The 27331-nt window shown below is 34.1% G+C and overlaps 1 protein-coding gene and 1 pseudogene across 1 annotated transcript; one reads left to right on the top strand and one right to left on the bottom strand.

The window, feature by feature from the left end:
* The first annotated feature begins 8523 nt into the window (after positions 1 to 8523).
* LOC148923063 (uncharacterized) lies at positions 8524 to 9574 on the top strand. Its single transcript, XM_089061383.1, has 2 exons — positions 8524 to 8547; positions 8984 to 9574. Exons 1-2 carry the CDS (start codon positions 8524 to 8526, stop codon positions 9572 to 9574), a joined length of 615 nt encoding a protein of 204 aa, XP_088917509.1.
* A 10001-nt stretch (positions 9575 to 19575) lies between these two features.
* LOC125206113 (acetylajmalan esterase 2-like) lies at positions 19576 to 21899 on the bottom strand (annotated as a pseudogene).
* Between the last annotated feature and the right edge of the window lie 5432 nt (positions 21900 to 27331).

Here is a 27331-nt window from a genome sequence, read left to right as displayed (position 1 = left end):
TCTCCCAATTCAAGGGAAGTCAGACCTATTGAAATATGGGAATGATCTTGAATTATTGGTACGTAATAACTAAAATTGATTCTGATGCATACTAGGTAAATGAAATTGATGTGTGGTTAATAATTATTATTTTTATTGAATACAGAGAAAATTCTTCAAGACATACCTTAATAGGAAAAAATTGTATAACTTGGAGAAAGTAGTGAAGGGGGTTGAAATTCGGAAAATAGATGTGCAGTGGAAAACATCCGAAAACATAAATGATTGTGGTGTGTTTCTGATGAGGCACATGGAGACATACTTTGGCCAGAAGCCAAAGGATTGGGACATCGGACTTACAAGCAAATCTGTAAAGAATGTCCAGATTCTGAGAAGAAAGTATTGCCGAGCTTTGATGGGGGCATCCTTCAATCATAATAGTTTGGAGAACAAGCGGAAGGTGCTAGAATATTTCAAGAAAAACAAGGGTAGGAAAGCTGAATTGGATGAGCTATTTGCTAATATGGTTGCCAAGTACTGAATTTTAATGCTTGTAGCTGATATGGTATTATCAGACCATGGTTGTTGTATTTTGATAAGAATTTGGATGACTTTTAGATAACAAGTACTTTGGATGATTTGGATTACTAGTATTTTTGCTGAAAACATCTCAATGTATGGTTTGGATATTAAAACTCTTTCCAATTTCGTATTTTGGCAATTTGTTATTACGTTTACAATTATGATGGCGTATGTTGATGTTAATTAAAATCAGATTTGATGTTATTTACAATCCTTTCTAATATTTCAAATGCATGTTAAAAATTACTAAATTCTAGGTGACATTTGTTATTATATTGACAATTATAATGGCGTATGTTGATGTTATTTAAACTCTTAGGTGATATTTCAAATGCAGCTAAAATGGCCAATGAAAAAAAAAACACAAGTTGCATATGGAAGTACAAGATTACATCCATCTTGAAAGTGCATATGAAAGTACAAGATTACATCCATCTTGAAAGTGATACATATTAGGATTTGTGTTAAAGTTCGTAAGACACCATATTTCTATCAAAAATCATTTGAGTAGTTAATTGAACAATTAAAATATATCTCAACAATTAAAATGTACCTTATTCATTGGAAATAGAATGTAATAATGAAAACATAAAATTCACTGTAAAACATAACTACTTTTGCTTCAGTTTCTCCTTGATCCTATCACAATTTCTGGAATCATGATTCCCAAACTCACGGCACTTTGAACATCGCCTAGGAGGTTTATATGACTGCCTGATTGCCTTCTCTTTAATTGACACAAATCTGCGACCATAACCCTTAGTTTTTACCACATTTGGAGGGTGAGCAATAATAACATCTGGTCGAGTAGTACCATATATATTATGAATACTCCGATCCTTATCTATTGAGGGCAATAAAGAATCACAATCTGCAAAAAGTTCCTCTTCAACTCTCTCAAGTGCATTTTCCAGTGCATTAAAACCATCAATTTGACTATCAGCACGTTGAAATAACCGAAAGTATATCGTGTGCAACTTATTAGCTTGCTTCTGTTTGTCATTAACAGTTGAATCTGTACAGAAATATCAACAGTGAATACTAACAATATCAATAGAATGTGCATATTATGTAAATAGAAAAGAAAGTTTAAAACATGGAATTACCTTGGCAGGAGACATGCTCGTCGCTAGGATCACAGTGAACAGCCTTTAATAAGGATTTCTTCAGCCATCGAGTGCTAATATATTTCTCTGGTATAGTCTTCACATCATTATTTTTTAGCACAAGAAAAATGTGGCAACACAAAATACCTTTCCTCCCATACAACTTACAGTCACATTCATATGAGTCAGTTGCTGATTCCTGTTTAACATAACAAATATTATGTTTACTGTCAACCACTTTGAAAATCTTCGTGTTTGCCACAGTCAAAATATCAGTCAATCGGCACCTACGATCTGCCTCCAAAATCTCATTTTGTACTACTTTAAGCATCTGATCTGTGTATAACGATGCTGCATGCTTCTCAAATGCCAAATCAGTTGATAAAATTGGGATGGTCGTAGAATCAATATAATCCTTTGAGAATCCAATGCATGGTTGTACTGCAGAGTAAAATCAGCAAGGCTAAAATGAGGCTTTGTGTAACTTTTGAAAAAGCTATTTTCACACTCGGATAGTGATGTTGTCTTCATCAACGAGCTCATTGGAAAGTCCCTAAAATAAGCTGGAATCCAGAAACGCCTATTATCATACATGGTCTTGAACCAATTTATATCTTCCAAGCCATATTGTTGCATAATATAATCCCACATTTCTTCAAACTCATCAGGCTCCAAGAGTTCTGACCATACACAATATTTCAAATCCTTTTTAAAATCTTCAATTTCCAATACAGATTTTGGGACCTTATCAAACAATTTGTTCATTATATGCCACATACACCAACGATGGCGAGTACCGACCAAAACTTTTTCTATAGCAATCCTCATTCCCCAGTCTTGATCGGTAATTAATAGCTTAGGCGCGACCCCCATGCATTCAACGAACACATTGAATAACCAACAAAATGAATCTGAATTTTCACTACAAACAAATCCAGCTCCAAATGACACGGGGCAGCCATGGTTATCTTTGCCCGTAAAAGGACCAAAAACCATACAATACCTGTTAAATAAAATATTAAACTCATAATCTAAATACTAAAGCATATAAATATCAACCCAGAACAACAGAAATGTAAATATAACGACATATTAGAAATTGCATAAACATATCAATGCAACAAGTTCCAAATATGAAATCACAACACAATTGTACCTGTTTGTCGAGTACATAGTATCGAATGCTACAATGTCTCCAAACATATGATAATGTCTCCTGGACTCGGCATCAGTCCAGAACAAACTTATGAGCTTTCCATCGGGACCTAACTGGAATTTGTAAAAAAATCCATCACATAAGCTCTTCTTCTCAGACATTTGATTGAGAATCATTTGAACATCAACACCCTTCATTTTTTCTTTAATATCTCTAGAACAATTTCTAATGTCATTAGCCGTGCATCCAACAGTTTCATACCCACCAAAAAACTCTTTCAATAGATTAAAAGTTGAGCTAGGTCCAATATTTGCCTTCGTACAATCTTCAACAAATTTCAGATGGACTTCATTCAACTTTCGATTGGCTTTCATAAAACGTTTATGTTGCTTTTCAACCATACCATGATTATGCTTTTCAACAAAGGTATGAACAGCATAATGAACCACACCCCATTCCGATACAAACTTGAAAACAATTTTTGCTTCGCAACCACATCTTTTTGACCCACGTCTACGTTTGTCTGAAGGTCCTTGTTGTGATATTAATAAATCAACATCTTCATACCTATGCACACCTTGCCGATTGCATACTAAGTACTGCCATGTCGTTACATCACCACTAGATTTGTGACCTCCCTTTCGTGTGTCAAAACAAGCGTCACGAGCATATTCTTCATAAAATGCAATGGCATCATCAAGTGACTTAAACTTCTGGCCAACATATGGCCTCAATTCATCTTTGCAAACAGGAATGATCAAGCCTAGAGGAGAAACAAAATATAATAACTGTAGTGTAACTATATAAGAAATGGTATAGATTGTAGTGTACAAAAAATCACCCTATGCACAAGTAAATATGAACATACAACATACAAAATATCAAAATAACATCAATTCATTGTGATATACACATCAATCCACAATAATAAATGTATCAACCCAACGTTAATTTGTATGCTCTTAAAAATATAATGTTTGCAGATTTACAATGACAACATTAAAGGATTGAATCAACAAACAAATCAAACATTATGTATGAACAACTAATCTATCCAATCCAAACCAAAATTGATAGCAGCAAAACTGAATTAACAATGCAGATGGAAAGAAACAGAATTTCAAATTCTGAGTTAGATTACGAACCTTCTGTGTTTGATATATCATCCATAGAGAAACAGCTAAAATTCGAGCTTCAGCAGATATTCAACGTAAACCTTCCACTTCAATTGGATATGAATTGTAGAACGAATACTAATTCCGCGATCAATGAGAGTGCAACCAATCAAACAATTCTACGATTGAACAAATGGAAAATTATGAGAATGCAATCGATTATGGAAAATGAAACGAAAGCGAGCTAATTACGGGAAGGAGATTGCAGAATCGTTTGATTTTGGAGAGAGAATCGTTTGATTTTGGAAAGGGAATCATTTGAATGAAAAACGAAATGTTTGAGAAGTTAAATTGATTGAAGGAGTGAATTGACTACAAAATGACATTACTACCCTTCCAGCATAAAAAAAATTAAAAATTAAATTTTACATAGTATTATTTGCCACCATTAAATGGCTGCATCTAAGAGTGTTTAATGAGTTGTAGTTAGCAATTAGATGTGTAGTTAGCAATTGATCACTCCCCTATGTGTGTGTATGTAAATGTGAGTTATTATTTTTTGCAAAATCTGCAGACAAGAACTTGAATCAAGGGAGACATTCCCAAAATCAGGAAGAGCATTGAATTAAAAGTTATCACCAGCCATTCAACGCATAGCTTTTCTACACACTCCAAAATCCAGTTTCACGCTTCTTCGACGCACTCTCAAATTTCTTTCTACCAAAATCCTACACACCTAAAATCCTTTTTTTACCCAAAATTTTAAGCAAGTAGACAGAAAAGTTTTCCACCTTTCCTAGCAATTTTTCAAACAAGCATTTTTCAAGAAGGAGAATTTTAAGCACGAGCACTTTTAAATAAATCTTTATCATTCTTTTGAGGTAATGATTCTCGAACCACAAGTTAAATCTTTTAAAGTTTTATCAAGCACATCGTGTTAGCATGAATTCATATAGAACTTAGAATCACCACCAAGCATGCTCCTAAATAATCAATCTTCAAATTCATGTGCAAATTCATTTATTTTTATGCTGAGCCTAAGTTACGTACTCCCTCCGTCCACGATTAAGAGTCCAATTTCTAAATGGCGCGGGTTTTAAGAAATGTTAAGAAAAGTGGATGAAAGAAAGTTAGGGGAATAGGGGTCCCACTTGTATATATTAGTTTTAAATGATATGTGAGAGGAATGAGTTAGTGGAATGTGGGTTCTCTTTACCATTTATGGTAATTATGAACTGGGACTCTTATTCGTGGACGGAGGGAGTACTACTTATGCAACGTCTTGGAATCACATAAAAAGTAGGAAGAATTCCTAAATGTTTTTCTCTTTGAAAGATAAGCACCTTTGGAAATTTATAACGAAAAATCTATCCTTTAAAAGTGGTTTGGGCCATATACTTTATTTTATGGGTAACTTTTGTGTTTGATGGGATAAATTGTTTAGAGAGCTTTTTGGACTAAAATTAATTAATTCTTCATTGGGATTAATTAATTGTATTGTTAAGATTAAATTAATTGCTTGAGATAAAATTTTTTGAATTAATTTAAGTAAGTGAGTTTGTATGTTTTTTTCTGAAGTAAATTATCAAATGTATTAAATTAATTAATCTCTCGATTAATTAATACTAATAATTAAATCTTCGAATTTAATTAAAGTGAATGAGTTTATGAAAGAGAGAAGGAAAATAGGATGCATATGCTAAGAGCATATCATCCGCTATTGTTATTTCCTTGAAGCTAAATAGTTCATTATCTTTTATTGGACAAGGTCCATCGCAAGGAATTTAACTCTAAGTGAGTTAATATTGTCATACAAAGTAAGAAGCATACGAGGTGAACTTTTCTATCCTACATACAAATGTGGATAAAAATATGAAGTATAGTTGAGATAATATTTATTTATCCAAATGATGTTGTCTTGCCAGAAAGGATGTTATTTTATGTAATGATGCCTATTTGTTTGGTTATACCGAATGTGCTATGCCAAATAAAGTAAAAAATCGAATTTGGGTCCCAGCAAGGGGAGAGTCCCTACTCGGACTAGTGTACACGTGGATCGTCGAGAGGGTTGGCCGGTCCGGTGCTCGTGGAAAGTGGCCACTTTTCCGGTACATGAATGTTAAGGTGACCGTAGGAGAACACCATCACTACGACACAAGATGAACAGATATGACAAAGAACATAAAGAACGTAGACTGTGAAGTCGAAAATGATTTTAGTAAGCTTAGGTCTTTTTAATGGCTTGGGTTTACTGTAATAATGGCTTGCCAATATTTTCAAATGTATATATGTATTTTTCGGCAATGTGCTTACTGAGAGTACCTTTGTACTCTGCCCTGCGTGTATTTCTAAATGTGCAAGTTGAGCCGTGATGGAGTGAAGGGTGCTAATTGTAGCAGACCCACTTATATTTCCATTCAATACTCTCCGAGGTTCGTGTCTTCATACATGGAACCGCGTTCAGTTCCTTCCGCTGTGCATTGAAGCAAGTGAAATCCTTTAATTTCTCTAAAAACTCTGATAACTAGCTAGTGTATTGTATGGTCCCCGACTCGAGTCATTGTGATCGAGCCATTCTATTCATGTATTCAACGTTTATACTCTACAGACAGAAAGTTCAACCATTAAATCCTTATTTTCGTACTCAACCCACATTCTTAATATCCACCACAGTCATGGTATATCGAACCTTGCTATAATTAGCAAAGTTGGGTTGTGACAAAGTCTTTCTTTTTATATACTGGAAAACAAGGTCTCAGTAGTTATTGTATCTTAATTAATGACTAAATTAATGACCGTTATTGTTAATATGGTTAATATGCTTGCAATGCATGGTGGTGCAGAGGAATGAGAAGAGAGACTGCACGTACGGATTGTCTAGAGCCACTACATTATCTGCTTCAGGCGTTGAGGGATCAATAGCCTCCAGTGATGCGTATGTGTAGAAGAGTTGGGGCTTGTGTATGAGCGAGTCGATTGTGTGGACGGCTTGGATCGCCTCAAAAGCTACCTACACCACTGCCGCATTCTCAACTAATAGTGCATCATTAACTGTAACAAAACTAACAAGTTCAAGTTCGTCTAGGAATAAAATGATAACATAAATGGTGAATCTCTGTTTACATTAGCCAACAACAAAATTGATATGGATTTCTCCATTCTAAAGCATCTACTACATATGAATCAAATTATGTGGACTATAAATTGAACATATACAGTTAAGGAAAATAAACTCTATGATCAAATTCCCTACAAATCTAACTCAAAAACCTTCCAGTGGTACATTTTGTTGAGATATGAATTGGGCATCACCACTCTCTGTCTCAGATCCATGGCTCCATTCCTCTGTTGATGAGTCAGTAGTATACTCATCATCATCATCATAAAACCAGAGCAGAAGATTCTATCGGATCGAAAGGGACGACTGATTGATCAACATCAACTCCGACATCATCATCCAAACCTTGAAGGAACGGATGAAGCAGAAGCATCTCACAAGTAAATCTGAAGTTAGAATATGATTACATTGCAGACTTTTCCATGAGAAGTGCACCTTGTGTGATTGCAAGATCTCCTTGATTTGCATAAACGAACTCTTCCTCATCATAAGCTTCATCGTAGATTGGCATTGTGTCATCTTGATCTTCTTCAACATCTTCTTCCACAAGAGTGACAAATCCTTCGATTAGGACAATCCGCGGCAATATGCCCGAATCCTTTGCATTTGAAACATGTTTTTTGATTATTTGATCAGGTTGGACGTCCTATTCCAACACCTCCTGCTTTAGGTGTAACAAATTTTTGCTGTAACTCTTTTTGTACAGGTGTGGGCTTAGAGGTTGACGTGCTCCCTCGGTTGAAATTACCACCATAAGATGGAAATCGAAAACAACCCAGATTTGTTGTTTCTCCACTTTGAGAGCCAATTCGCAAACATCATCGTACGTCCAGTAAGGTTGCAATTGGACAACATTACATATATCATAACGAAGTCCTCCAAGAAAACGAGCGATGGTTTGTTCTTCTTGCTCCACAATATCACATCTCATCACGAGACATTCAAATTCAGCCACGTAATCCTCCACAGATAGCTCCTTTTGCTTGAGATTGTGATATTTAAGAAATGCATCTTGGCGGTATCCGGCAAGAATTTCCTCCGTAGTTCCCTTTTCATTTTTTCCCGTGTTCTGATTTTTCCACAACCCTCACGTTCTCGCCACTTTCTTAGATGCTCCCACCAGATGGATGCATGCTTCTTTAGTTTAATAGCCACGAGCTTCACTTTACAATCTTCCGGAGCATCATTGAATTCAAAGACTCTCTTGATAGAGTTGAGCCAATCAATGAACTCATCAGGATCATTTCTTCCATCAAAGTCAGGAATATCAACTTTGAAATCATGTGATCAAACATTTTGACGACGTTGACGATTGGTTGGTTCGTCTTCACTCGATTCTTCGTCGTGTTTGTTATGGAATGGATTAGTTTCGTTATCAGAGGAATCGCCTTCAGAAACGTGACCATCGCCTCCCACAGGTTCCCAATATTGAAGACGTTCAGTGAGTTGCTGCACTTGTCTCCTTAAATGATCCAACTCGATATCCCGAAGGTCTCTTTCTCGAGTTGCAGGACCATCGGCATTTGGCCCACGTTTACGACGTCCAGCCATAACCAAAACTCTGGTACCAAGTTGACACTGGGAAAAATATGGTGAAATAGGATATGATATAGAAATCACTCAAAAGAAACACTCTCAATTCACTAGGAATCCACCTAAGAATTTAGAGAACTTGGAACAACCCTCCAAGTATTGGGAACTTTCTAGACTTTGCTTATTAAATATAGAAATGTGAAGCATCTCTTACACTTTAATAAAACATTGAATAAAGAAACTAAAACACTTGAATACTCTTGGATTGACCATTAGACTCTTGATTTAGCTTTATTAATTATGCTCTTGAGTTTCTGTGTCATTCATATTTATAGTAGCATATGAGTAGTAGAATAGAAGCAATCAATCTTATTTTCGTTTGGTTTTTAACCAGGAAGCTGGTAAATTTCTTAATCCAGTTACCAGGATACATCCAAATAAGAATGGTGAAACAACTGAGATGATATTTACTAGAGAACATAGAGAGCTGAAAATAGAAGGAGAGAAATGGATGAATGATATGGCTAACTCATGTACTATTACTGCTGCCGCTATCATAGTTCCTGGCGGCAACCAATCAGAGTCTGGTTATCCGATGTTCTATAAGTCAAGCACATTCACAATATTTGCAATTTCAGATGCAGTTTCGGTTTTTAAAATCACCACTTCACTGTTGATGTTCTTGTCCATTCTCACCTCGCGTTATGCAGAGCAAGACTTGCTGTATGCACTGCCCAAGCGACTTTGCATTGGTCTGCTTATCCTTTTCCTGTCCATCTTGTTCATGATGGTTGCCTTTAGTTCGACGTTGTATCTAGTGTTTAGGCAGAAGAAGGCATGGATTCTATTGCCAGTGGGTGCACTTACATGTCTTCCCATTTCTTCTTTCGTGTTGTCGCAGTTTCCACTTCTCAGAGATGTCATTTCTACCACTTATTATGGTCGTGGCATTTTCGGCAAACAGAGTGATCGTCCATTTCACTAACTTCACTTAAATATACATATCATGCTTTGCATGATTTTGTTGTTGTTTTTCTAAAATTTAAAGTATCTAAAATGGTTCCGCACCTACCGTTGCCGGTGGTTATTTTAATAATTCATGCATTTATGTGACTTTGAATTGTAGACAGATGCTTATTACTTCTTTTCATGTAATTACGTGACTTTGAGTTGGAGAAAATCAGGTATTAGTATCTATGCTGACTTCTATGCAATTTATTTTCGTATTAGTATCTATGTTCACATCTATTCAATTTATTTTCTTTTACTAGTTACAATATACACATATCAAGATGAATTTGCAAATGAGACAATAATTACATAACATTAAAGAGGGTCCTCTTATATTGCTTATAGTATTATAATCTAAAATTAAGATCAAATTATAGCTTTAAATTTTAAAATATGTGGATCAGATTGAACCTTCATTTGGAAGAGGGGTTTCGCAGAGTAGTGAGATAAACCCGCCCAAAACTCCCACTTCCGATCATCGAAGCCCTAACCCATGAAATTCCATCTCCGAATGGATTCAAATTCAATGCCTCTTCCTCTCCTAACATTGCTAACAAATTAGCTTGAAGAAATGATGTTCAAGGAAAAGGGAAAGTAATGAAGATGGCGATGGATTATATATATATATATATATATATATATAGAGGAGTGATCAATGTTTAACTAATTTTAAGTGTATAACTAGAGAACAAATCTCAGCCACACATCTTAATACTCTAAATTAATCTTATGGCTTAACTATTTTTATATATTTTAATTAAAAAGTAATTAACAAGGGCATTTTTGGAAACCATAATCTATGGGAGATTCACGCTTCATCCAGATTCACACAAAATCATCCAGATTTCGGCGACGCTCTCCTCCGCTCCGCCACCGATAAACCTCCATGCTCGCGCCTCACCTTCTCGTGCTCCTCTTCCATCTCCTACAACTTCATCTCCATCTACGCATCACCAGCGTCTTGCGCAACAATAAGAGAATCCTCTTCTTCCTCGACGGAGTCCATCGCTTCAATATGGCGCAACAAAACTTATGCAGATTTGCTACAATCTTCATCGCTCACGCTCTTGTTCATTGTTCAACAATCACATCTTGCAAAATCTTCATCTCAAGAGCTGATTTCCTCATCTTAATTGTCGATTTCACAAACTGCTATATCACTTTTCATCGCAAGAGCTGATTTCTCCATCGTCAGTTGTTAATTTCACGATCTGCTATATCAATTTTCATAGCAGAGCTGATTTCTCCATCTCTAATAGTCGATTTCATGATATGCTAATTTAGTATTTCATCGCAAGAGTTGATTTTTCTATCTCATAAATTTGTGAGACGATCAAAGATGGTGCACTGTAAGACAAAATTGGTTCACTTTACCTTCATTACAATTCACTCGTATAAATGCATATGAAGCATTTGTTGATGTTAGTATATAATGAAATATGTTTTGAGTGCTTAAACATGTAATCACAATATACTACACTATAAAGACAATACACTTCACTCTAAAGACAGTATACTTCACTATAAAACCCATACAAAATCGTACACACAATATACTTCACTATAAAGTCAATACAGCTCACTAAAATACGATATACTACTTCATTATAAACATGCATCACAAACATTTCACTCTAAGCACATTTTACTTCACCAAAATGATAAATTAGTGCACTATATGCATGGATCACAAACACTTTACTCTAGCCATTGAATACTTGACTCTAGCCATTTTAGTGAAGTATATTAAACATATAGTGATATATATTGTGCATATAGTGAAGTGTGTTTTGAATGCCTTAGAGTGTACTGATTTTCCATTTTAGTGAAGTATATTGAGTATATAGTGATGTATATTGTGCACATAGTGAATTATATTCTGCATGCGTTGTAGTGTACTGTTTTTTCATTTCAATGTAGTACATTGAGCATATAGTGATGTATATTGTGCATAGTGTACTGTTTTTCCAATTTAGTGAAGTATATTTGAGCATATAGTGATGTATATTGTGCATATAGTGAAGTATATTCTGCATGCGTTGTAGTGTACTGTTTTTTCATTTCAGTGAAGTATATTGAGCATATAGTGATGAATATTGTGCATATAGTGAAGTATGTTCTGCATGCCTTAAAGTGTACTGTTTCCATTTTAGTGAAGTATATTGAGCATATAGTGATGTATATTGAGCATATAGTGAAGTATATTCTGCATGTGTTAGTGTACTGTTTTTTCATTTCAGTGAAGTATACTGAGCATATAGTGAAGTATATTTTGCATGCCTTATAATGTACTTTTTTCCATTTTAGTGAAGTATGTTCTGCATTCCTTATACTATGAACCAAATATTAATGTAAAATATGAACAAACTATTTAATGTAAATGAACTAATAAATTTTACAGTGAACAAAAGAGACACATGTTATGAATTATATCACTTTGTACAATTGTTCATGAAATTTGTTGAAGTTTGCAATCATTTTTTCCACATCTATGTCCATATGTCTACTACAATCTTCAATCATAGAAGCCAAAGTTTCATTCATGATCTGCTTCTGCTGTTCTATGTCTTTCTCTCCGTCTTTCATTAAGTATACCTGCAATTTTCGAAAATGTTAATAACATCATTCGTTATAAAGGCAAAACAATTCATTGTAAACAATATATACATCACTATTAGCATAAAACACTTCACTATAAACACAATATACTTGATTCAAATGCCAAAATGGTAAACTCACAATATACTTCACTATAAACACAATATACTTCACTCTAACACTAGAATGCTTCACTCTAAGCATGTTTTAATTCACTGAAATGGAAAAACAAAGCACTTTAAGCATGGGTGACAAACACTTCACTCTAACCATGAAATACTTTACTTTAAGCACATTTTACTTCACTGAAATGATAAAATAGTACTCCCTCCGTCCCACAAAAGATGTCACACTTGTGGGACGGCACGGGATTTTAGGAGGTTTTGTTTTGTGTGTTAAATGGAGAGAGAAAATATAATTTTTATATTTATGTGAGAGAGAAATTTTTCCAAAAAGGGAAATGTGACATTTTTTGTGGGACAAACTAAAAAGGAAAGTGTGACATCTTTTGTGGGACGGAGGGAGTACTCTATAAGCATAGATCATAAACACTTCACTCTAAGCATGAAATACTTCACTGTAAGCACGTTTCATTTCACTGAAATGAAAAAATAGTGCACTATAACAGTGAAATGAAAAAATAGTGCACTATAACAATGTATCACAAACACTTCACTTTAACCATTGAATACTTCACTCTAACCACTTTTTACTTCACTGAAATAAAAAAAACTGAGCAATATGAGCATGGATCGAAAACACTTCCCTCTAAGCATGGAATACTTCACTCTAAGCACGTTTTACTTAACTGAAATGAAAAAATAGTACACTATTAGCATGTATCACAAACACTTCACTCTAAGCATGAAATACTTCACTTTAAGTACGTTTTACTTCACTGAAATGATAAAATAGTGCATTATAATCATGGATCACAAACACTTCACTCTAACCATTAGTTACTTCACTCTAAACGCGTTTTACTTCACTGATATAAAAAAACTGAGCAATATAAGCATGAATCGAAAACACTTCACTCTAAGCATGAAATACTTCACTCTAAACACGTTTTACTTCACTAAAATGAAAAAATAGTGCACTATTAGCATGTATCGCAAACACTTCACTCTAAGCATGAAATACTTCACTTTAAGCACGTTTTACTTCACTAAAATGATAAAATAGTGCATTATAATCATGGATCACAAACATTTCACTCTAACCATTAAATACTTCACTCTAAACACGTTTTACATCACTGAAAAGAAAAAACAGAGCAATATAAGCATGGATCACAAACACTTCACTCTAAGCAATTATTTCACTAAAATGAAAAAACAGAGCAATATAAGCATGGATCACAAACATTTCACTATAACCATGGAATACTTCACTAAAATAAAAAACAGAGCAATATAAATTAATGATGCATCATATACTTTACTATAACCATAATTTGATTCACTGTGAAACATAATATGACTCCATGTAGAGTTAATATACTTCATTCATATGTCAAAATAGTATACTCACGTTTCTACATTTTAGTTCATTGTAAACTGAAATGAATAAGCATAATATGACTCCATTGTCAACCTGAAATGCAAATAAAATCGGTAAAATGAATCGTTCCTATAATAAATATGTCGACGAACATACGTTTACGAATTGAAGGCATTAAGTATGCTGAACGAAGGCAACGACGGAATGAGCAACCAAAAGGAGGCGACAACAAAGTGAATCAAATGAACTTTAGGCGCAGCTGAAGAAGGCGGCGGCGGCGGCGACATAAAGTTGTCGTTTATGAGTGAGAATTGGTTGAGAATTCGAGCAGAAGAGAGAAATCGGTGCAGAGTCGATGGAGAATTCAAGCGAAAGCGAAGAATTGATGGAGAATTTGAGCAAAAGAGGGGGATCGGTGGAGAATCGATGGAGAATTTGAGCAGAAGAGATAGCGGGCAGAAGAAGATTAATCTAAATGAGAGGAATTCAAGTTCTAATCACAACTTTGTTTGTTAAATGACTATTTTACCCTGCCTTTATAAATTCTTGCTTATAGTGAAGTAATTTTTTGGACCAATTTTCAAATCATATGCTGAATTTCAACCCTTGATTTCTTAATCTTGTGGTTGAAATTTGTTCTCTAGTTATACACTTAAGGGGAGCTTGCCCTATATCACTACTCTATATATATATATATATATATATATATATATATATATATATATAGGATTGTGTTAAAATGACAACATCTCTTAAAGTAACACTATACCACCATTCCTAGCCAATCATTTGTACATGTGGACGAATAATAAGCTGCCATGTGGCAATCATAAAAATTGCTCAAGGATAAATTTTCACGGACTGCAATATCTAATACACTAGACTGCAATTTTTCCCGACTGCAATATCCAATACGCTAGACTGCAATATATAGATTGCAGTCTAGCGTTTATACTATTGCAGTCTAGCATATATAATATTGCAGTCTAGCGTGGTGTCACAGTGTCATTTTAAGAGTGTTGTCATTTTAACGCACCCCTATATATATATATATATATATATATATATATATATATATATATATAGGGGAGTGATCAATTGCTAACTCATCACTTAATTGCTAACTACAACTAATTTAAGGCCATAGGATTTTAGAAAACGTGTGGTCTACAATTTGTCACGTGTAATTTTCGTTTTTATTAATAAAATAAATAAAGATAAAAAAAACGCCAAATTAGGGTTTTAGATGAAAATGTTAATATAGTGTTTCAGAAATATCAACACAATGCTTTGAGAATGTCAACACAATGCTTTAAGAATGTTAACCCATTGCTTATATTGACATTCTACATGTATTATATTGACATATTTTATATAGTATGTTGACATTTCTGCTTTACAAAAAAATTGAAAAAATTTTGAATTTTTTTTCAAATTTTGACGTCGGAACATATGCATCTATGATATCGTTGGAATCCTTATAAAATTATCTTTAATTTGATATATGTTATATGAATTTAACGTTTTGGGATTTCTTTTAAAAGTTAGTTATAACTAAACATGTACTTAATTGACATTAATACCCCTATTGATATTTTATGGAATTAATCCTATGGCTTTATTGACGATTTTTGTTGATCGTATTGACATTTCGTGGTTGATGATCTAGGCCCTTAATTTGAATATCTAATGGTTATTATTTAGTTATAGTTAGCAATTAGGTATTGAGTTAGCAATATAACACTCCCCTATATATATATATAGAGAGAGAGAGTCTTGTTAGGTTGAGATTTTTAGCCCTAATTGAGAATTGAGATGCAATCTCAGCCACTCATCCAAAATATTTACAAAATGTCAACAGCATGTCAACTCGGGGATATTATCGTCTATAGCCTGCACATCAAATGTCAATAGCCTGCATCAAATGTCAACAACTATACATTATATGTGTATAGTTGACATAATCCACAACATTTTCGAAATGTCAACTGCAAGTAGATTATGTCAACTCGGGGTATTATCGTCAATAGTCTGCACATTTAATGTCAATAGCCTGCATCAAATGTCAACAACTTATAGTTGACATTATACATGTATAGTTGTCATAATCATGTCAACTAAGGGGTATTATCGTCATTTCATTTCTAAAATGGCGGAATATCAAATATCAACAACTCGTATTAAAATGTCAACAACTAAAAAATAACACTTATAATTCACATATCAATAGCCAGAATATCAAATGTCAACAACTCGTATTAAAATGTCAACAACTAAAAAATAACACTTATAATTTACATATCAATAGCCAGAATATCAAATGTCAACAACTCGTATTAAAATGTCAACAACTAAAAAAATAGGTGTAACACTTATAATTCACATATATCAAATGTCAACAACTAAAACAAAGTTAGAGTTATCACAGTTAACAGGACTTCTCATTATTTAGGTGAATTTCCATCCTCATCATTGATACGCCCGGATTTTGCACTGTTTTAAGGCCATTATTTGGTTCGTTTTTGTTATCAAAATCACTCTACATGTCCATTATTTGCATATTCTATACATTTTGGTATTTTGACGTGTTTTGTGAGTAAAAACGCATAGTCTGGAAATCTGGAGTCAGACGGCGACCGGCGACCGCCGCGAAGTTGTACGGCGACCGCCGGCGCCCGGCGGTCAGAGCTATGTGGCGGCCCGCCTCGGAAATTTACGCTAGGAGAAGAGTCTCGCCCGGCGACCGCCGGAGGACATGTGGCGGTCCGCCACCGAAGGGTCAGAATCTCCGGACTCCAACGCGGCGACCGCCGGCCAAGGTGCGGCGGCCCGCCGGAGAAAGGCGGCGAATCCGACCAGCCCTAGATTTGCTCCAAGATTTACCAAGTTTTGAAGATCTTTTCCTTCTATGATGAGGAATAATCTTCCCCTATAAATAGGACCTCAAGCTTCATCAAAAGAGTTTTTTTTCGACACACAACAAGAACACATTCACAGAGATCAAAAGCTAGAGTACTTCAATTGTGCAAGGAGTTGAAGAAGGATTTCAAGAACATCAAGAACGACAAGGATTCAACCTACGGGTTTTATTTGCTTTAGTTTTATGTTCAGATTGCTTTCCCTTCAATCTATGTTTTTAGTTTATTCAGTCATGTGTAACTAAACTCATAGGATTCTAGGGATGTGTTAGTAGCAACTTTGGTTATACAATTCCGTTTTCTATTTAATATCCGTTTTGTTTTTACTTTGTTTCTTCCCTAAGTTAATCATGATGCTTCATAATTGAGTGACACAATTATGTATGATTCAATACAACTTGCTTCATAACTGTGACAGAGTTCTAGCGAGTTAGATCCACTTAGTAGACACTACAGTTAGCTTCCTTTAAAACGGCACTGTTAATTGGGAGTGAGGACTTTTCAAGGGTCTTAGGAGCTTTTTGGAGTTACGTGTTAGGATTGACAACCCTAATGTTAGTAATCAACGTTTGTATCGCATGAGCATAAGCTAGGCGACTCGTCCTTTCAAAGTATTAACTGTGCTAGGGTATTGTAGTTTGGAATTTGTATAACCATAAAAGCGAAAGCACATCCCTGGAATTCCCCTTATCTCTATAATTTTCTCTCCGTGATTTGCTTGCTTTTAGTTGTTTACCGTTTTTAATATTTACTGTTTTCAAAAAGTTACAAAAAAATTCTTGTTTCTCCAGATAGTAATTGAGTTCTAGTAGAAGATAGACACTTTGTGTACATCTTCCCCGTGTTCGATACCCGGTACTAACCTTTTGCTATACTATACCTACTCTGTATACTTGCAGGTATTTATAGTGCAAATAAAAAGTGCATCAATCATCATCCATACACCAATCATTCAAGCAAGAAAAAACAACAAAAACAAAACAAGCAACAAAATCTGAGGGGAAAAAGGAAGAATATGTATAAAATCAATACAAAATCAATCGGATCATGGCTGCTGCAATCAAAATCTAAACGAGAAAAATGAAATCAGATTAGAAATTAAAGTACATGTGTGTCCAAATACGATTTGCGAATTCCAGAAATCACCGCCTTCGGCAGGAGGAGGTTGCGGCAGAGCTCCTCGTGCATAGTGATCGTGTTGTGGTAGTGGTAATACCGGATTCTGCTCTCCGTCTTGTGAAGGCTCCCACCGGCGATATTCTTCGATATGTGGACGTCGGTCGCGTAGGCGTTTCTCGCCTGAATCGCGTATTTTCGATCCCGCCTTATCCTCGTTCGTGAATCTCTGAATACCAGCTTCTCGAACCCCCATTCCCTGCGTTTTCCCCAAATTTCACCGAAATAGGTTTTCAATTAACGCGAATCGAACATTCAGATCATCAATTGATTCAATTCAGTTGCTGATTCAGCTTCTCGAATACCGCCATTTCCTCGACGGCGTCGAAAACGCCGATTCCTTCAGCTTCAACGGTGAAGGATCCAACCGCGCTCATGAAAGCTCTCTCCACCTATCTGGAATATCTAAGAAACAAAGCTTCCGATAAGAAATCAGTGATCGATTACAAGGATTGGCAGATCACTCTCAGCCGTCGATTCAGATCTTTTAAGCTCTGGCTCGTGATCCGGAGCTACGGTGTCGCGAATCTGAGGAAATTTCTGCGAAGCCACATCAAAATGACGAAGAATTTCGAAGGATTGATCTGGTTGAGAGAGAAGAATGATGATTGGATCACCGCGTCGACGAGTCTCTCGGTGGCCATCTTCTTGACCCCTAATTAAAACATAAAATTCCAATTCTGCCCTTTCATAATAAATTAATCTAAAAATATTTTTTTTTGGCAAAATCTGGACCACTCATTTAATAAAAATGAGTGGTTGATATTGCATCTCATTTCTCAATTATTATTGAAAATCTCAACTGATCATATTATAAGATTTGAGTTTAATGTCATGTTAAGATCATTTTAAGTCATTCTTGGTTAGTATGACCTAAAAATACACTAACCATGACCTAAAAATGCCCTACGCATGATATTGTTCTGCGTTCCTGTATTTAAATCTAATTTTCATAAATCAAAACCCTAGTTAGGGGTTTGCAATTAAAGAAGAGCAGAGCTTTACTTAACCAAATTGGCAAGAATAAACGAAACAGCGGCGTTGCTTTGCTTTGCGTTGTGATAAAGGAAACACATTAACAGGAATAACTGTCATCTCTTTTTTTTACGTCGCATATTCTTTTTTAGTCAAACCTCTTCTTTCCTCCAAATTATACATTCAAACTTATATTAGTCCACTACTAAAGAGAACAAATAAGGTATAATGAAATTCAAAATATTTTGTAGTTATAATTTTAGTGTAACTGAATTTGAAGTAATAAAATTTTAATTATTTTAAAAATAGATTAATAGCCATTTAAATCATGAAATTTGTTCAAAATTTGGTCAATCCCATAAATTTTAAAATTTAAAATATTAAATCACTAAGTTTAAATCATAATAATTAATTTAAATTTGACATTGACTCTTAATTAGACTAAATATAGTAGTTGACATAGGACTAGTATAATACTATCAATCAAAGATCCATAATATTTTTTAGTGTTTTATTATCCTAAAAATATCACTAAGATTTAATATAGGAGTCTATAGACATAGAATTCCCTCGACACCAATACATAATAATTTTGAATATAAGTATTATCTTTATTTAGTTATAATTGTTTGGGAGCATGCAGAAAGTAAATAGTAGAGGAATGAGAAAAAAAAAAGGGTGTAATGTACAAAAAAAATCAAAAAAACAAACTGTAACAAATTTAATTAAGTAGCACAAAAATTTGGAATCGAAAAATAAAATGAATGATAAAAGAGCATGAAATTAAAAAGAAAGTGATAAATGATCAAAAGCAGGCGAGTTGAGCAAAGAAGCGTGGTATCAACCATGCAGCCATGTGCTTGTAGCTTTGTTGAGTCATGTGGATGCCGTCCCAACTTATATGTCGATCAACATCTTCACACACACTGACATTAGCTCCTCCACACATTCTTTCCAAATCGAAGTTGTATTTCCCTCATATTCCGCAGCAAGCCCTCTCTACCTCATATCCATTATGTTTTCCCTCTTGGAGGAGATCTAGGTAAGCATTGTAATAGTCGCCGTAGACTATGACAGTATTGGGATTCTCTAGTTTGAGTTTGAGGATGGCTTCTTGCAGAAGCTCGTTGTGGTACTTCGCAAATTCATTCAACTCTGTCACGCAACTTTAGTTGTTAAGGGGTGCGCCTTGGAATGCAGTTTTATATATCGGAAGGCAACCGATCGGAAAGTTTCTGGGAACAACCAATCTTCTTGCAACCATCTTTATAGCTCTCTGCAACATTAATCATATTCATAACTTTCAATACCATAACTAAATAGCAAATTAAAGCATAACCTTTCCACTTTAATTAATTAAAATATTGATTAAATTTGTTTGTATTTTTTACAATATATCTTCTATAAATCATCTCATAATTTTCGATCTGTCATATAGAACAATGTAAAATTTTGGATAAGAAATATTAATCAGGAATCGTAAAAGGTAGAAAAGTGATGATATAATTTGATATTTAAAAAAAAATGACAATTTTCTCTAATTGATGCATGGCAATATGTCAACTCACCTTAGTTCCATTAATCACGGCTTCAACCACTTGAGGAACCATGCTTTTCAATTCCTCCATTTGTTTCCCTTGAAAGATTGCGTAGTTGTAATTATTCCCACCGGTTTCTCCGACCATGAACATAGCACTTCGGAGTTTCTTGAAACGATCTATATACTCACCAAATCAAATTTATAGTAATAACTAATAACTAACATCAATTTTGTATGTTAAAAATATCAACACAAAGACATAAATTTATCAATATTCTTATGTTGATTTGTGTTGATATTTAAAATTTACATGTTGTATTGATATAATTATGTCTTGTATTGATAATTTTAATACACTGAATTGAAAGTTATTAGTTATTACTGTAAATTAGTTAGCACACTAACGCAACCCTATATATATAGAGAGAGAGAGAGAGTAGGAGGGTTGATCTGCTGGGCAATCATTTTGAGCGCCCGGTGAGCAACACCTTTTTTCATCAGTTTATTTCCCTTTTATTTCTATTTTTCAATTTTATACTAATATTAATAATACTCTTTCTCGACTAGTTCAGCTCTGCCATAGAGTCAAAAGTTCATCTGCTCAATTTTGTCGTCGTTTTCTATTCAAATTAAGATTACAAAATGTTTTTTCTCCAAGTTCAAATTCCAGAACACGTCTAATAATTTGTTACGTTCTTCTAAAAATTCAAAAATCACAAAGTTGCAGAAAGATGTAAAACACACTGGAAAATCAGAAGGAACAAAGTCGAATGCTTTTCTTATTTTCACTTCCACCATTGATATTGCTTCAATTCATAAATCACACACCAAATATAAACGGATAACCATGATACGAGATTAAGAAGACTTTTAGCAGAATAAGCAATGAAATATGAGAAATTACATACTCTGAAATCTAAGAATTTATTTATGAAAAATCCAACTGGAATATCGAATTCAAAAGTGGGGAATATAGTTTAAAAAAATTGGAGAATCAAATAGTGAGAATTAAATATGATAGTCAATATCGCATTCCAAGTTATGCGTCAATGGCAATCGAAGAAGCATCAATGAGAGAATTAGAATTGGGCAAGAGGCGCTGAATTGAAAGAGAGATTGTAGAGTAAAAAAATAGAAACAGAAGAAAAGAGAGAATAAATGAATTTGTAAAAAAAAAAAAAATTGGGGTGCTCGCGCTGGCGCTCATTTTGAGCGCCCAGCACATCAATCCTCTATAGAGTAGATCGTAAAAGAAAGGGTATATATGGTTTACCTATCTCATCAAGGCTGGTGGAATTGAAGTAGGAGTCCATCCAATCCAATTGAACGTCAAGAGAACTATTTGTCACCGAATTCGTTACATTATGAGCAGCTAACACCTCAGACGGCAACGTGGTGGAACCAGCCACGACAAAGTTGACTCCGTTCCCGAACCAAGTCCCCTTGTGTTTATGCGGTGGAAGCAAAGGAAGCCCAGCGGACATTGCTGTTCATCATATATTCACAATTGTGATTGTAACTAAATTAAAAGCATCTATAGTAATTAACTAAAACAAATTAATATTAATCTTACCAATATAGTCTATCATTAAAAGGCCATTGGAGCAACGACCTGTAGCTTCCTCAAAGAACGTTTGGCCGTACGGCAGTCTCACGAAATTTGTAGAGGCCCCGACCGGATACTCTTCAATCAAATTTCCTACATCACTCATGGAATCTCCAAGTTGATAAATTTCATTGAAGTGGCAGTACCCAAAAATGTTACGAACAGCACCAACAGAAAAAATCAAACCAAAAACAACTAAAACACTGAATATTGCTTTAAACGCCATCGACAAAAATCTAAACTCACAACAATAGTCAAACACCAATCACTAATCACTAATGTAGCCTAGTATATATAAGATGCTCACCAAATTCGCCAATAGAGAAAAATCTAAGCGCACAACAACAAAAAGACAATACCAATCACCAATGTAGCTAGTATATATAAGATGCTAATCCAATTCGAAGTTTGAAAGGATTGGCAATTGATATGCTTGGATTTTTTAAATTATACTACTAAGTATACTAATTTTATGTTGAAGATAATTTATAGTGTATATTAATATTATTTTTTATGCGTATTACAAGGTGTCAAGAAACACGTACGTCTAAAGGAATACATGTAAATAGGACAATAAACATATTAGCATTATTTTTATTTAATTTTAATATTTTCCTTTTCTAACAAGGTTAATTACATGTTAGATGTAACTAAATCTTTTTTTTTTTGGGTCAAGGTTGAATGTAATTAGAATAAACATAGTTGGTACTCCATCAAATAGTACTCGAATTGGACTATAATTCTATTGGACTCTAATTTTAATACTAGTTAAAGCATATCTCTAACAAACTAGTAGATTATATTTTTAACGACAAATCAAACAACTAAACCAATAATATAAATACAAAGAGAACAAAGCAATCGAAAGAGAAACAGCATGGGCGATCCAGATGAGAAAATCTCTGAACAAAGGAGAAGAAAAAGGAGAAAAGTTTAAGAGTCTGTACCAATATCTTTTGATACTATTAGATTTCTATTTGATAATTGCTCTGAAGATCAAATTTTGATCGGTTTTCCATCACTTTTCGTTCAATGACTAATTGTTGTTCCCTCCTTGCTTACATTAACGTACTAACTGGTCGCGGTATAGAGGAGAGAGAAATCAGAGATAAACACAAACATATTTTGTTATTACACATTTGATAATTTTAAAAAGTTAATTATCTAATAATAATAAGGGTTTAGGGTTTTACAGTCAAATTATGGTTTTACATACTGGCTTTAGGTTTCACCTACAAATTACCAAATAAGTTGATTTGTTCTGATTTTGTAGCTGATCAAGATTTTATCACTGATATAACTTAATATAAATCATAACTCAACAAATGAATTATTTACTTTAGTACTATAATATTATGTTGTTTAGCATCCTAAAACATTACATCATTTTAGTTAACGTTTGATAATGCCAACATATTTTAGATTACACATTTGATAATTAAAAAATGTTTTCTAATAAGAATAGTAGTAGCAATAAAAATTTATTCTTCAAATTTATGTCAAATTAGGGACCAAAATATATATGTATGTACATATTTGCAGACTCCATAATTACACTGGTTGAGGTGTTTTAATCCCACAAACTGAGTAAGCTTGCCTTCGTTCCAATCAGACGGCGTCGGAGATCACCCCCTCACTCACACCCATCGATTGGGCTTTCCACTTGTGGAAAAATTGGTGCGCTTTGTGCATTTGGAGGCCAAGCTCATGCCTCGACTCAACGCCACCAGCCGACGTAACAGACTTTTTCCCATATCAAGACAAACATGAAAGGCTTGCTATTGTCTTATTGGTAGATTCTGAGACATACGCTGTCGCATCACTTCTCCTCGTTGTTAAAGACAATGGAAAACTTATGAATTTCGGGACTCACTCGTTCGAAATCGGGCCGAGCCAGATCGTATGTCTCAGCCACCTTCTCGCAAAAGGTCTCTGTCTTTTGTTGATAAAGTCTCAAATTCTGGAAAGGCCATTTATAATAAAAATAAAATAAAATAAAATCACTACAAATCGCAAACAAATCTTACAGCTGCAATTGCAAAAGTTGCATGGGAATGCGCAATGTTTAAACTTTAATAGAGCAAAAATGGACTCTTGTATTAATATATTGTTTATGTTGAAAAATAAAATGCAATAAATAAAACTCAAGAACTCTTGAAAATTACCTTGTGATTAGGCTTAAGTTGTTATTTGTGATACAATGGACATCTCTATTTATAGGACTAGAGAATTAAAGATACCTAGGAAAAATACAATTAGAACTATAGCCCTATAAATGATATCCTCTTTTCAATACACTGACTCACATGTTTCTCTTTCCAACATACTTGAGACCCACATGTCCTCTTTCCAACGGTTTACAATCCAATAATTTTACTGATCATATTCTGATAAAACTCTATCAAACTATTTCATAGATTATGATAGTTCATTAAACTCTATCAAACTATACTATACAAAGATGATGATCTTTCTCAAATCAGCTCAAGCCAAATTTCAACGTCTAATATACAAGTATTGGGAAATAGAAAAAATTACACTAGTAATTTTTTATTTTAAAATGATTGTTTCATTAAAATAACTATTTATTTTATTCCTTTCTTTTATTATTTCTTTTTATTTTAAAATGACTTTAAAGAAATCGAAACGACGAGATTGAGTTGTGACAAAAATAATAATTTGAAGCTATTATAACCTAGTTCTCTCTAGTTCGACCTCCTAAACGTTTTGGGAAAGAACCGTCAAAGAAAACCCGGACGGAGGTTTATATAACAGCTCGACTCAAGATAAAAAATAAAAAAAACTAAAATAACACTTATAATTAATTAAAATAGACGAACTACAAGACTAAGCATAGTTTTATAAGTATTTGGCTCGTTGTGATCAACGGCTCGTCCGGAGTGCGATGAGTTCTTCTTCTTTCTCTCTCGGCCTTTGTTGCTCTTCTTCCTTTTCATATATACGTCGTCCAGGACAGATTGACGAATGTCCCGTCAGATAAATATTGATCCAAAAGCCCAAGGTATAAGGATTGGCATCAGACTCCCTAGGTCGATGAAATCAAACTACAATTGATGTTGAAGAATCAAGAAGACCACAAGATCGACAGAAAAGTAAAATCTTATTTAGAATAGTGAATCAAATGAGATGAGCTGAGTCGGAGAGTATGAAAACTGAATCGACAAAACAAACTGCTCTACAAAAAACCTTTTATACTAACACTCAACAGTCAACAGCAGCTAGTAAATGAACGGCTGAGATTAGAACAATCCAACTAATCTCTATCCTACGGCTGCTGGAGCTCAATGCCATCCATGCTTTGGAGACTTGACTTCCAGCTAATGGCTGCTCCAAACATTGTGAAAGAAACGGGCGTGCGGGAGGAATTTCTCGTCGCTCAGATTGGGGCTTGGTACGACGGAATTTGCGGCTCGACGGACATAGGGGTAGGGTTATGCATGCAGGGTTTTTCTGTTGGGAGGATTTGGGTAGCTACGATTTATGAACACAATAGATTGGTAGAGAAAAGAGTTTATTCCTTGAATGATTAAATGATACAATCTAATTCTATTTATAATACTTAGTACCCTAACTTATTGAACAATAAAATATATATCTAAACATCTATGGGAAAGATATGGTGAATCAAAAGATAACTAATAGGTACGATATAGGTTCTGTAACATCCTTGACAAAATTATGTATTATTTAATATTTTTATTGCATAATAAATATATTAAAGAGATATAATACGAGATATCATTTAAATAAGTAAAGCATCAAATAAATCAGTTTTGTATGTACAGTAATTGTCCAAATCATTAATTATTATTATTATTAGAATTGTGATAATACAGGTAATGAATTGTACGTGCATTCATGTATATGAAAATAGTTTATTTAGCTTGGTGTGCATCAGTGCATGCATGGAATATGTATAATTTTAACTTTTGTAAACTATTTTTTTTTTTTATAATGAAAATATTGATCATGATCCATATATATTAATATAGATATACTCGTAGCTATCTACTTGATATTCTTTAATTTATAAAACGATACCTTATTTTTTACTTTGTTAAGCCATGTGTAAAGAAAAGAGCAGAAATTGTATACGTGTTTAAAGCTGGGAATATTAGTGATAATTGATAAGAATTCATATTAAGCTGCTCACAAACCCTTTACCGACTTAGTAGATATATTTACATACACAAGTGCTTGAAAAAAAAAGGAGAACAAGAGATGGGAGAGAGAGATATTAAATAGTCGACTACTATTTTATAATATATATTTATGAGGAGCAAAGGAACGTTAGGAGTGGTAGAAGAAAGATGAGTCTGGTACAGTAAAAAGGATTGAGAATTATAGATTTGGAGGCAGGAACGAAGGCTAAATTAGATGGTCTATTATAAATAAGCGTGTATAAATTACATTTTTAATGTTACAAATGTTACGTTGTTGAATGTTATGCGTTAAATTGAAGTGAATATTTAGATATTATGGTGCAATATGATATGGATATAAAGTTAATATAATTGATATATTTTACATATGGAATTGAAAGTACATGAATCATATGATTAAAAGGAATTTGTGACGGTCTTGTCTTGGATCTGAAATATTAGAGGGACCTACGGATCGAATATAGAGAGACCTACAGGTCGAATACAGAGGGACATATAAATCCAATTACCGAGGGATCTTAGGATCAAATATAGAGGGACCTATGAGTCCAATTACAGAGGGACCTTCGGGTCATAGAGGAATCCGGGCAGCTACCTGGCGTGATTTGCACAAAATAAATTGAACAAAGAGGCATATGCACATGGATACGAACGTGTTTATGATACATCATTGATTATTTATATGTGATTAGAATATTTGTAAATAAGCCTAATAAACGATGAATTTTTTTTTAATTATAATATTTGGATGGTGATATAATTAATAAGTGATTTTCTTTAATTTTGTATTTGTTATTATGAATATATACACCAGAGGAGTTGGGTGACACGTATCATATGTATATATTTGTTTCACCTCTTTTATTTTTTTTCCATGAATCTAGAATATATTATTATATTATGGGGTAATTGCTTTTAAAATCACCAACTTTCAATGAATTCCGGTTTTTCCCACGAACTTTAAAAAGTTCGTGTAATACCACGAACTTTATTGTCGGTTGCTATTTTCCCATGTCAGGTTTTCCGGTCTTATTCAAACTGTTCGTTTCCTATTAAGACAATGTCCAAATTCTTTTATCTTACTATCGTTATCTTTGTCTTTGAAATAGCTTCGTGTCGGTACCTTGTACGCCTCAATCGGAACTCGAATCAAGAAGTTATGGCCATTATGATAGTACAAGGTCGCACAAAGGTCGCAGCCTTCATCAAATGGCCATAACTTCTTCATCCG

This window comes from Salvia hispanica, chromosome 6 (assembly GCF_029641045.1).
Source record: "Salvia hispanica isolate PSC_SH4W2 chromosome 6, Shi_PSC_v1, whole genome shotgun sequence".
NCBI classification, from domain to species: domain Eukaryota; kingdom Viridiplantae; phylum Streptophyta; class Magnoliopsida; order Lamiales; family Lamiaceae; genus Salvia; species Salvia hispanica.
The sequence above is the reverse complement of the archived record's forward strand: the minus strand, read 5'-3'. Positions and strand labels throughout refer to the sequence as shown.